The 10,823-nt window shown below is 57.8% G+C and overlaps 2 protein-coding genes across 5 annotated transcripts in view; both read left to right on the top strand.

The window, feature by feature from the left end:
• Positions 1 to 10,303, top strand: part of LOC116739212 (transmembrane protein 119-like) — a 38,249-nt gene extending 27,946 nt beyond the window's left edge. Inside the window, exons 1-3 of one of the 4 annotated variants that reach the window (XM_032603435.1) lie at positions 8 to 1,178; positions 1,999 to 2,169; positions 8,158 to 10,303. In XM_032603435.1, the coding sequence (XP_032459326.1) occupies positions 8,170 to 9,018 (849 nt within the window). In that variant the 5' untranslated portion in view covers positions 8 to 1,178; positions 1,999 to 2,169; positions 8,158 to 8,169 and the 3' untranslated portion in view covers positions 9,019 to 10,303. Of the gene's footprint in view, positions 1 to 7; positions 1,179 to 1,998; positions 2,170 to 3,893; positions 4,006 to 8,157 lie in introns of those variants that run through there. The other 3 variants (XR_004345488.1, XM_032603438.1, XM_032603436.1) reach the window with 3 other exon arrangements.
• The window catches only part of SART3 (spliceosome associated factor 3, U4/U6 recycling protein), a 65,816-nt gene continuing 58,901 nt past the window's right edge, over positions 3,909 to 10,823 (top strand). Inside the window, exon 1 of the mRNA XM_032603421.1 lies at positions 3,909 to 4,005. The gene's annotated coding sequence lies outside the window, so the exon portion shown is untranslated. The remainder of the gene's footprint in view (positions 4,006 to 10,823) is intronic.

Genomic DNA, 10,823 nt, shown 5'->3' with positions numbered 1-10,823 from the left:
CATGGTGGGCACAGGGTGGGGTCTCTGAATCGCTTCAAGGCTGGGCAGACGACCCATTGCTCTCTGCCTCTGAACATGCAGGTCGCAAGTGAGTGGCCCGGCCACCTCCATGCCCCAGGCCTGCCCTTGCCTTGGAGCCATGGTGCTGCGGGCTATGGGGGTCACCCGGGCCAGACCCCGCAACAGGTCCTGGAGCTGGAGAATGTGGACCGTGAGTCCCTCAGGACGGATGAGGAGTGGCTGGAGCCTGGGGATGTGAGAGTGGAGGGCAGAGTGGTCATTGACATGGCATCAAGCATTTACTGAGCACCTACTGTGTTCCAGGCACTATCCTAGATGCCGGAGTTACGGCGGTATTCAAAACAGGCAAAGTTCCTGGACCCCATACACCTAGTACATCTATTCAATAATCTTCAGGAACTGCTCTGAAGGTGCTGGATTCCCATCTACCTCAGGGCCTTTGCACATGCCATTCTCACTGCTAGGAATCCTGTCACACCCTTGCCTTCCTAAATACCTCCTCATCTTCATGAGTGACTCTACTTTCACCTCCTCATGGAGGTCCCCAGGAGCTCCAGGACCAGACTAGTCCACCCAGACTGGCCTCCCATAGCCCCAGAAATGCCCCATCCCAACGCTTAGCGCAGTCTGCAGTCAGATATTCATTTCTTTGTTTACTTGCTTATTGCAGGTCTCCTCTCTTGGTGCCTGTGTTTGCTCATCACTGTCTTCCAGGGCCTGACACTGGGCTGGGTGTAAAATCGATGCTCAAGGAATATTTGTAGCATGAATAAAATTTAGAAAGTTACAGCATCGGAACCTTACCACTGGCAGGCTTGTGGTGGGCATCTAGACTGACCCCACATTTGGCTGCAGCCCAGAGAGGGGCAGAGGTTTGCCCGGCCACCCACAGCTGACGCATGAGGGGGGGTTGGAACTCAGGGATTCTTCTTTCTCCCATCAGTGACTGACATTTTGCTCTTCTGTCCTCAGGTAGAAGGTTGAGATGTTTGGCTTAAGGAGATCATGTGTGTCTGTGTGTGTGGGAAACATGGTCTGATAACACTTTAATGGGGTCACTAGCCTGGCAATGCCTGGCAATTTCACTTCCAGCTAAGACACAGAGGGGCTGGTGAAGAAGCAAGGGCTCTGATCCCCAACGTGCTGTTGGATCCCAGGTAGGTCACGCCGCCATGAACCTCAGTTTCCACATCTGTTGCATGGGCTTTGCTTACCCATTCACCTCTCTCCCCCTAAGGTCTTCTGGAACCCGCTGGGTTTGACGCACAATGATAGGTTCTATGGGGGGAGGAAAACCCAGTGCCTTGGAGGGTGGAGGATTCCAGCCAGCTCTGCAGGGAACAAGTAATCATAGGCAACCGTGGTGTGAGAGACAGAATAATGCCCTCCCCCCCGCCAAAGATGTCCACATCTCAATCCCTCAAAACTGTAAAACGAGTTTGTCCCCTTACCTGGCAAAAGGGATTTGCAGGTGTGATTAAGTTAAGGCTCTTAGGGAGCTGATCCCGGATTATCTGGGTGGGTCCAGTATCATCACAAGGGTCCTTAAAAGTGGAAGAGGGATTGGAAGAGAGAACCAGAGAGGTGGCAGCGTGAGAACTCAGACCCTGCAGCTGACTCTGAAGATGGAGGAAGATGACTGTGAGCTGAGGAATGCAGGCAGCTTCTAGAAGCTTGAAAAGGCAAAGACTCAGATTCTCCCTGTGAAGACTCTGGGATAAACAAAGCTCAGCCGACACCTTGATTTTAGCCCAGTGAGACCCATTTCTGACTTCCAGCTGCCAGAACGCTGAGATAATAATGGTGTGTGGTTCTAAGTCACCAAGTTTGTGATATTTGTTATAGCAGCTGTAGGAAACTTATACACTTGGCACCTGGCCAATGCTTTTGTATTGTCCAGCACTGTTTACACCCTCTGACTCCGGATTTTCCCAGCAGCCTTGTGAACAGAAAAAATTCTCTATCCTCATTTTACAGATGATGAAAGAGGCTCCCCATGGGGCAGGACCTGGTGAAGGCAGACCTAGAACCTGGGTCTCTCTGTCTCCGGTCTGGGGCTGCTCTGGCCCCAAAGGAGGAACACAGAATGGGACCGCGACTTAGTCTGGGGCCTCTGGGCCACCCGTGCTGGAAGCAGGCCCTGTTCAGGTTAGTTGTACCTCTGCCCCTTGATCTCTTGGGATCCAATCCCCCTCAGCCCTCAGACTATTAGGGCAGGGGCTCCTCCCCAGGCGGTGGGCCCTGGGGCAGGTCTGGCCACTTCTGCTCACCTGCCATCTGGTCTAAGATGGGGCTGGGACACCCCCTGGCCATCTTCAAGAGGGCTCAGCTGTTACAACATGTCTGTGGGCAGCCACTTGCCCCAGGGGGCCTGTGTGCACATGAGTGAGTGTGTGTGTGTGTGTGTGTGTGTGTGTGTGTGTCCATTGGTGGACGGCTCCCCATTCCCTTAGGATGCAAGGTGATCTCAGAGAAGATGGGAAGTTTTCTAGTTTTATTTTCCAAACAGCTGCCCTTTCTCTGAGCAGGTGAGTCAGGGCTGCTGGGACCACAGAAGGGAATAGCTACAACCTAGGGCCCTGGTTCCTAAAGGGTGGTCGTGATCTGTTCATTCACGTACTCCCCCTGCTCCAAACCTTCACTGGCTCCCTACTGCCTCGTGGATGAATGCCATTCCGAGACTTTAGCCCTGCCCGGGGGACTGCTCCCACCCTAATCATCAGCTCCTCCCTTTCGTCCACTTCATGCCCCAGCCCAGGTTCATTACAGCCCCTTGTCCGTGCGTGGCGTTCCCAGCCACCTGCCTTCTATCCACACTGGCCCTTCCTCCTGGGATGCCCTTCCTGGGTCTCCTCTGCCTGGGGCTCCGCTGATTCACAGCCACGGCCTCTAGGGCGACTTCCTTGCCTCTTTCTCTCAGGGGATCTCTCTCCGTCCTGGGCTTCCCCGAGCCCTTGGCCTCTCTCCTGCCACAGACCCATTTCTGTTTCGTAAAAAAATAATTTACATACATGTGCTTCTCCTTGGAAGTCTGCGAGCACCCTGAGGGCTGGGCTGTGTCTGATTTACCTCTGAGATCTGCTCAGCACCGGGCCTGGTGCTCTGCAGGTGTTCATTAAGCATTTGATGGATGAATGAATGAATGGTGCAGGAATGAATGAATGCAAAGGACTACTGTCCCACTGGATTCCTCAGGTCTGCCAGAGGGCCCGGTACCCTGGGTGAGCCTCTTGAATTCACCCTGCCTCGCTTTCCCCATCTGGGAAATGGGGCCACGACTCTTGCTCTGGCCATTCCATTGGGGTATCGCGAGGCCACAGATCTCACGATGTTCCAGCCGTAGGGAACCCAGAGGGCTTCCCACCCACCCCTGCAAATGGGGAAACAGAGGCCTGCCGAAGGAAAGGGCCTGACCAGGGCCATCCAGGACTCACTCCCTGCCTCAGGCCTGACCCTCCATGCATCCCTTAAATGCAGCCCGGCTCCCACTCTGCACCCTGAGCCTCGGAAAACCTGAGTCACAGCTGGAACCAAGTGCGGGGAATTTTCCTTCTCATTTTCAGGGACCTCGGAACCTCCCTGACCTCATCCCCTTCAGAAGGGGAGGCAGGATCCCAGCTCTCTGGGCCGTGGGTGCTCCACAGGACGGCCCTGTCTGTGTGTCTGTTTATCCTCAGACTGCCCTGTGGACCGACGGTCAGGGAGGAAATGCCCCATCTGGTGTCCCCGGGGCGTGGAGGGGACGCCCACGGGTGTGAGCAAGGGGGGACTGTGTGTGTGGCCGAGCTTGGCCCCGCCCCTGCCCCTGTCCCCACCCCAAACCCACTTAATGAAATCAAGCTGGCCCTGCCGAGGGGAGGGAGGGAGGCGGGAGGAGGCGGGAGGAAAGGGGCGGGCGGCGGCAGCCCAGAGCCGCGGCCACAGGGCACTGCCACGGACTTGCTCTGCTCCACCTGGCGGGACACCCTGTGTGCAGAGGAACTGGTGAGTCCTGGGGGCCCCTCCTCTCTCCAGGGAGCCTGGTGTGTCTTGGAGTTTAGGGGGCCAGTGTGAGTGCTTTGGGGGGCTTCTCTAAGTATGTGTGAGCTTTGAGTGTGTGTTGGATGCTGCCTACTTGTGTGTGATCTGCGCTAAGGGGGCGGGTGGCGGGATGTGTGTGCACCTTGGATGCCTCCCGAGTGCGGTGCTGGGTTGGCCGGAGTGTTGCGTGTGTGCGGTTGTGTGTGGGCAGTTGGGGTCTCGCTGTAGGGGATGTGTTGTTCTTGGAGAGTGGGCACCAGGGTAGGTGCTCCCAGGGTCTGCGGGAGGGTGGTACGGATGGGGGTGGTCCCGTCCGTGGGGATACACGGGGGCGGTCAGGGGGTGCATATGTGCACATGTTGTCAGAGAACCAGCCCGTTGTGTGTCCACGTGTGCCCTCTGTGTATCTGTGCTGGTGGGCAATCTGGGGTGTCGAGATGTTATGCGTCTGTGTCTTTGTGCCTGTGTTGTGTCTGTGTGCCCGTGAGCTCTGCGCATGTGTGCGCGTGTGCGTGCGTGTGTGTGTGTGGATTTTGAGCCTTCAGGATGCCCGTCCCTCCCCAGGCCTCCCATCCAAGGGGCCCAGGTCCCTGTCCTCGGCTGCCCCAGAGCAGGGGGTGCAGAACTTCAGCCAGAACCCCTCCCCACAAGGCCACTAATTGAAGCCAGGTTTATGTGGGCCACCCCTCCCCCCCGGCCACCAGTCTCTGAATGGGGGTGGGGCAGCCACTCTGGCCCATCAGTCTCAGGTTCTGGGGAGCTTGGCCTTAGGGATGGATTTGCCTCATCTGCCTATTCCTGACCTCCAGTGGGGCTATCACATTTGAAAACGATAAACTCTATGGTGAGTGAGCTGGGCTCTGAAGAGAGTCCCTGCTCCCAGCTAGGAGTCCTGGATGGTCACGTGCTGCCACTACTCGCCGTCCACACTGTGCCAGCCTCCTCTATTTCTCGTCCTAACAATAGTCCAGGAAGGTGGCCTTATCCCCATTGTACAGATGTGGACACCGAGGCCCAGAGAGGTGATCTGCCTGGTCTCAAGACACACAGCTGGGAAATGACCTCCTCCCAGGTATTCGGAGCCGCCTCTCCAGTCGGGCTCTGCCCTGACTGGCTGTGCGACCCTGGGCAGGCCTTTCCGAGTGTTGGGCCTGGGTTTCCTCTTGGGTTAAACAAGAGGGGATGGCCTGACCCCACCTCTTAATGGCCTGTGAGTTTCCACATCCTGGAAAAAATGAGGACGCAGGGAGGAGGTGGGGGCAGCTGGTGGGCAGAACGATCACTTCAAGCAGCCCGGGCCAGGGCGCCCATTCTACAGATAGAAGACTGAGGCCCGGAAGGGTCAGGGGGCTGGGCCAGCACGCCCATTCTACAGATAGAAGACTGAGGCCCGGAAGGGTCAGGGGGCTCGTCAAGCAGGGTCACACAGCCATCTCCTGTGAGGCCCGGCCGGCTCCCGCACTCTGCCGGCACCTTTCCCCCGGAGCCCTGTGGGGAGGGTTGTGGTGGGTGTGAGGGACTCTGAGAAGTCGGGGTCTTAGCCTTTAAGATCCAGGGGTAGTTTCTGTGGCCTCTTTCCTTATCATCTGCCCCTGTCCCCAAGGATCCGGGGGAAAGGGGGACTTTTCTCTGTCCGACTCACTGCCGCACATTCGTGTGTGCGTGTGTGTGTGTGTGTGTGTGTGTGCGCGCATCTGGTCCCGATTCCTCACTGGCCACTCAACAAGATTTCCCTCAACGAGGTAAAAGAGTTGCTCTTTCCTGGAGAATGGGGGGAGACGATGAGCAAATTTACACATCAGGTGAGAATAATCATCATTTGTCAGCCTGGGGTGGGAATACTGGCTGATCCTGCATCTCTGCTGGGGTAGAAATTCGACTGCTTCTGAATTTCACCTTCCCTCGGGGAGCAGCTGCTCTGCGCCAGGCACTTTCTGAATGTGTTCTCATCCGGTCCTAACAACTCAGTGAGCCAGGCCCTGTGCTTACCTCCTCACTCTGCCCCCAGTCTACAAATGGGGAAAGTGAGGCCCAGAGGGCCTGGGCCAGCAAGCTAGGCCCAGATGGAGCTAGGATTCTAATCCTGACCTAACCGGCCTTATCACTCTGCTGTCTGCAGAGCTTCAGTACAGAAACTCCACATCTGTCCCCCCAGGAAAGTCCCCTGGTCTTCAGGCCCCACTGGTCAGAGTTGCCGTCTATGGTGAGAAGTTTCAGCTGCCACCATGAAAGGTCTCTCCCGGGCTTGATACAAGGCGGGGGAAGGCAAGAGAGAAAAACCCCAAAGATCAAAGCTCTTTGTAGGAACCTATGCTAGCAAGTGTCAGAGAGTGGAGGGCCCAGGAAGGCGCCTAAACTTTGTGGAACACCTCAGATCCTGGTTCCAGCTGACAAGTGATGTCAGCCAGTGATGTGAGCCCATTCCTGGGCCAGCCTGAGGCACATGAGAGAGAGTGTGCAGGGTGTGTGTGTGTGTGAATTCTCAGAGTCACAAAGAAGAAGGTTCAAATCCCAGCTCTGACACTTAGCATCTGTGTGCCCTTGGGCAGGTCACTGTCTGTCTCTGAACCTCTGTTTCCCCATCTGAAAATGTTAGTGCCCAGGGCTTCTTTGGAGTTGCACCCACAAAAGGGGCTCAGATGAGTAACCTGTGATAAAAGTACACAGTGACCAACTCATTTAAAATGAACCCCTGGGTGAGTGTTGCCTCATTTGATGTCCTGAATTATCTTTTGTGTTTTGCCATCTGAGCCAGTTTGTCCAAATTCGCGTCACATCAGGTGGCCCCGGGTCACTTGGAACAAGCCACTCAGTGGCCCCATGTCATTCCTACATCATCTTCTGAATCCCCAGGTCAGCATGAGTCGGTACTGTCACCCACTTTACGGAGCTGGGCCTGAGGCCTGGGCACTCAAGGGGACCTGCCGTCAAGATGTTGGGCACCTGACTTCCTGCTCCAGCCCAGGAACTCGCTGTGTGGCCTGGGGCCTGCCCCTTGCCTTCTCTGGGCCTCTGTCTCCCCATTTCCAACTCCTGGAGAGGGCACCTCAGTCAGGGCATAGTGAGGCTTTTCCATCTTGGCACCTGTAGCCCCATCCAGAGTCCTGTGCCCTCTGCTGGGTGGGGCAGAGGCTCTCAAGGGGCAGCCTGGGGTGTGCAGGAAGGGGTTCCTGGGTTTGTCTGAGAGGCCAGGCTCGCTCACACTGGCTGGGAGATGTACTGCTTTAGAAGCCGACTCCTCCGTTAAGCTGGGCCATAAGGAATTTATTAGTCAGCTGGGCTGTCTGGGCCGGGAGGGTCTGGGGGCTTCACGTCGGGAGCAGCTTTCCAGCAGGGGGAGGGAGGTGCGGGGTTCATCTGGATCCCATTTGGTGGCGGCCATAGGACTTAGGCTCCAGCTTTGTTCCAGGCACGAGGGTTCCCTCTGGGCCTCCAGGCCCTGCTTTGAGCCTCGAGGTGGGGGTTAGCCATGGCGCACATGCTCACACAGGCCTCTGCTGAGCTCGGAATCGGGACGCTTCAAAACCTACGAATCTTCCAGAGACGGGACCACAGAGGAGCTGGGAGCAGCGAGGATGGCTTCCCAGAGGAGGGGGCAGCTCTCTCAGTTACTCACTGAGCCCTACCATCCTCTCTCCCTCCATGCCCACATCCAAACCCCAGCTCTTCCTCAGCAAGTCACTTAATCCCTCTGAGCCTCAGTTTCCTCACCTGGAAAATGGGGAGAATGTAGTACCTGCCCTATCGGGCAGTTCTCAGGATTCAATGAGAAATTCCATGTAAGAAATGTAAAATAGTGTCTGGCACATGGCAAGCAATGAAAGGGTAAGTTCTTATTCATTCAGCCAACTCCATCAATGTGCGTTTATTGAGCACTTGCTGTATACCAGGTATGATGCAAAACCCTGGGGGTGCCGAGATAAACAAGATTTAGCCCTTGCCCTCCAGAAGCTCAGAGTGTGAACCCCGGGATGGGGCCCATTGTATGGTGGGGAGGCTCAGGCCCGGGGAAGGGAAGCGACTTGCTGGAATAGGTTCTGTGTCTGCTGCGCCTCCCCGGGGTCCCCTGAGGCTGGGGCCCCGCCCTGACAGCTCTCCTGCCTCGCTTCCCCACAGGCTCCAGGCAGCATGGTTTCCGCGGCGGCCCCCAGCCTCACGGCGTCTCTGCTGCTCCTCCTGCGGGTCCTGCCCACGGCGTCCTACTCCGTGTCCCTGCGGGCCACCTTCCTGGAGGACACGGCGGGCAGCGGGGAGGCCGAGGGCGCGTCGGCCTCCTCCCCGAGCCTCCCGCCGCCCCGGACCCCAGCCCTCAGCCTTACCTCAGTGGGGCCCCAGCTCACGCCCCTGGCGGGCCCCAAGCCCCCCACCAACTTCCTGGATGGCATCGTGGATTTCTTCCACCAGTACGTGATGCTCATCGCCGTGGTGGGCTCCCTGGTGTTCCTACTTCTGTTCACCACCTGTGCCGCTCTCATCACCCGCCAGAAACACAAAGCCTCTGCCTACTACCCCTCATCTTTCCCTAAGAAGAAGTACGTGGACCAGAGTGACCGGGCCGGGGGCCCCCGGGCCTTCAGCGAGGTCCCCGACCGTGCCCCTGACGGCCGTCCCGACGAGGCCCGGGATTCCTCCCAGCAGCTCCAGGCTGACATCCTCGCTGCCACCCAGAACCTCAAGTCTCCCGCCAGGGCCGCCCCGGGCATGGGGGACGGAGCCAGGATGACGGAGGGCAAGTCGGAGGAAGAGGAGAAGGGCAGCCGGGAGGCGGACCAGGAAGCCCAGGGACACGGGGTCCCGGCAGAGAAACCAGAGGCGCCGCCAGAGGAGCCCTGCTCGGCACGGGCGGATGGGGCTGTGGCAGCTGCTGAAGGTCAAGGGGAGCCAGAAGCAGCTCCCTCATTAGCCCTCGGAGCTGGGGGCCCAGCTGGTTCCCTCGAAAACCCCTGTGCTTGCGGCAGTGTCCCCCCCAGCATCTAACAGGCCTCTAGGGCTGCCGGCCCTGATTGTCGGACCCCTGGCGGTCACCTCCTTGGGCACAGAAAGGTCCTCGGCCCTTACCGTGCTCTGACACCCCCTACTCAGCCACTCCCCGCGGCAAATCCTGGCACGTCTGATCCTACTACAGCAGGCAGAGATGCTGGTCTCTGTTCCACCCTCAGGAATCTCATCCACTTCGAGAACATTTGTCCCCGCAGCCCCAAGGCCTACATCCCAAAGTACGGCTCCTCTGGGGAGATGGAGCTGAGGATGTGTCCCTGTCACGGCCACGTCCGCTGGGAAACATATGTCTCAGGTCCCTTGTGACAATGCAAACATCGCTGCTTTCCATCGAGGTAGGAAAGAGAAACAGAATAACTAGGAGTTTTGGAAGAGGTTGAACAGATGGGAGATGCAGAGGTGCCTGGGGTTGAAGCAGGGAGAGGTGCCACAGAGGATCAGTCAGGAGGCTTCCGTGAGGGGTCCTGCACCGATCACAACAGGTTCCTAAGTGAGCATTTCCCAAACTGGGTTCCCTGGAAGAAAGATTTTGAGGTCCAGTGAATGAACTGAGGAAACATTGCTTCTCTGCTCTGCGTACCCCCCCTTGGAGCCCCCCAAGGCTCTGACAAGTCCCGCAGTAAAGGTGCCCATGGAATCTGATTTCGCTTAGCCTTTCCCAAAAGCTTGTGGCCGCGGAGTACTTTTGTTTTTGTTTTACAGCTACAGAGTAAAATCCTGAAGAGAACACTCTAGAAGTTACAGCTCCAGGTGTGCTCCAGGGCGCCCCCTCCCCAGTTCCTGGTTGGTCCGGGGTGAAGGCTGTGGAGGTGGAGGCTCGGCCTCTCAGGGGCTGCCTCTCATCCTGCTACTGCTGCGGGCATGGGGCAAATGAATTGAACTTTCTTGCCAGGGCCCCAGAGCAACCTAGAAGTGGTGGGGGGCAGGGCTGTGTGTGAGGGGACCCCACTCTGCGGGAATCTGAGGGGATCAGGGAGGGTTTGCAACAGGCTGGAGCAGGGGGACCCTGACCCCCTGCCCTTCACACACACACACACACACACACACACACACACACACATATATCTGGCAGCCTGTGCCCATAGCATTCTTTAGTCTTCGACAAGGGAGCCTGAGCTCCGTCCTGATTTGGGGAGGCTCTGCGGCGGGGGGGGGGGAGTTCCTCTTCCCCATCCCTCCGTCCCCCCTCCCCCCAACCTCTGCACAACTCTCCAGGTGCTAGGATGTAACAAACTAGCACAATAAACCTTTATTCTGGCCTGAGCGTCACTGGTTTTCTTGGGGCGGTAGCGAGGGGGAGGAGTGAATCTGCTGGGAGGTGGGAAGCATTTCCCCTGGGCTGTTCCATGGGGGTGGGGCAACTTTCTGGGGCCAGGGGCTGAATGGGCAGATTGGTGTGGGAAACGGAGGGAGGGATGGATGCTCCATGGGAACAGGGGCCGGAGCTTGTGCCCCATCAGCCCTGGGCTTGTGGCCACAGAGGCAAGTTCCACGCATGCCTCTGCTACTTACTGTGTCTGTAGGAGAACCACCACCTCTCCGTTTCCCCCAAGGGGCAGTGGAGGGGCTTGGGGCTGAGGTTTCGGTTTCCCCTGACCCTGCAGAGCGGCTAAGGACTGGCCCGGGTGTTAGGGACAATGCCACACTCGCCGCACCCTTGGCCAGTGGTGCGTGGGGCTGGAGGCAGCCCTGGCTTGTGTCTCCTCGCCCACCAGCCTCCTCCCCGCCTTTGATGGCCATCCCTGCGTCCACTGCTCCCCCTCCGTGCTGGAGCTGCCAGCTGG

The sequence above is a fragment of the Phocoena sinus genome, chromosome 14 (assembly GCF_008692025.1).
Source record: "Phocoena sinus isolate mPhoSin1 chromosome 14, mPhoSin1.pri, whole genome shotgun sequence".
Classification (NCBI taxonomy): Eukaryota; Metazoa; Chordata; class Mammalia; order Artiodactyla; family Phocoenidae; genus Phocoena; species Phocoena sinus.
The sequence above is the reverse complement of the archived record's forward strand: the minus strand, read 5'-3'. Positions and strand labels throughout refer to the sequence as shown.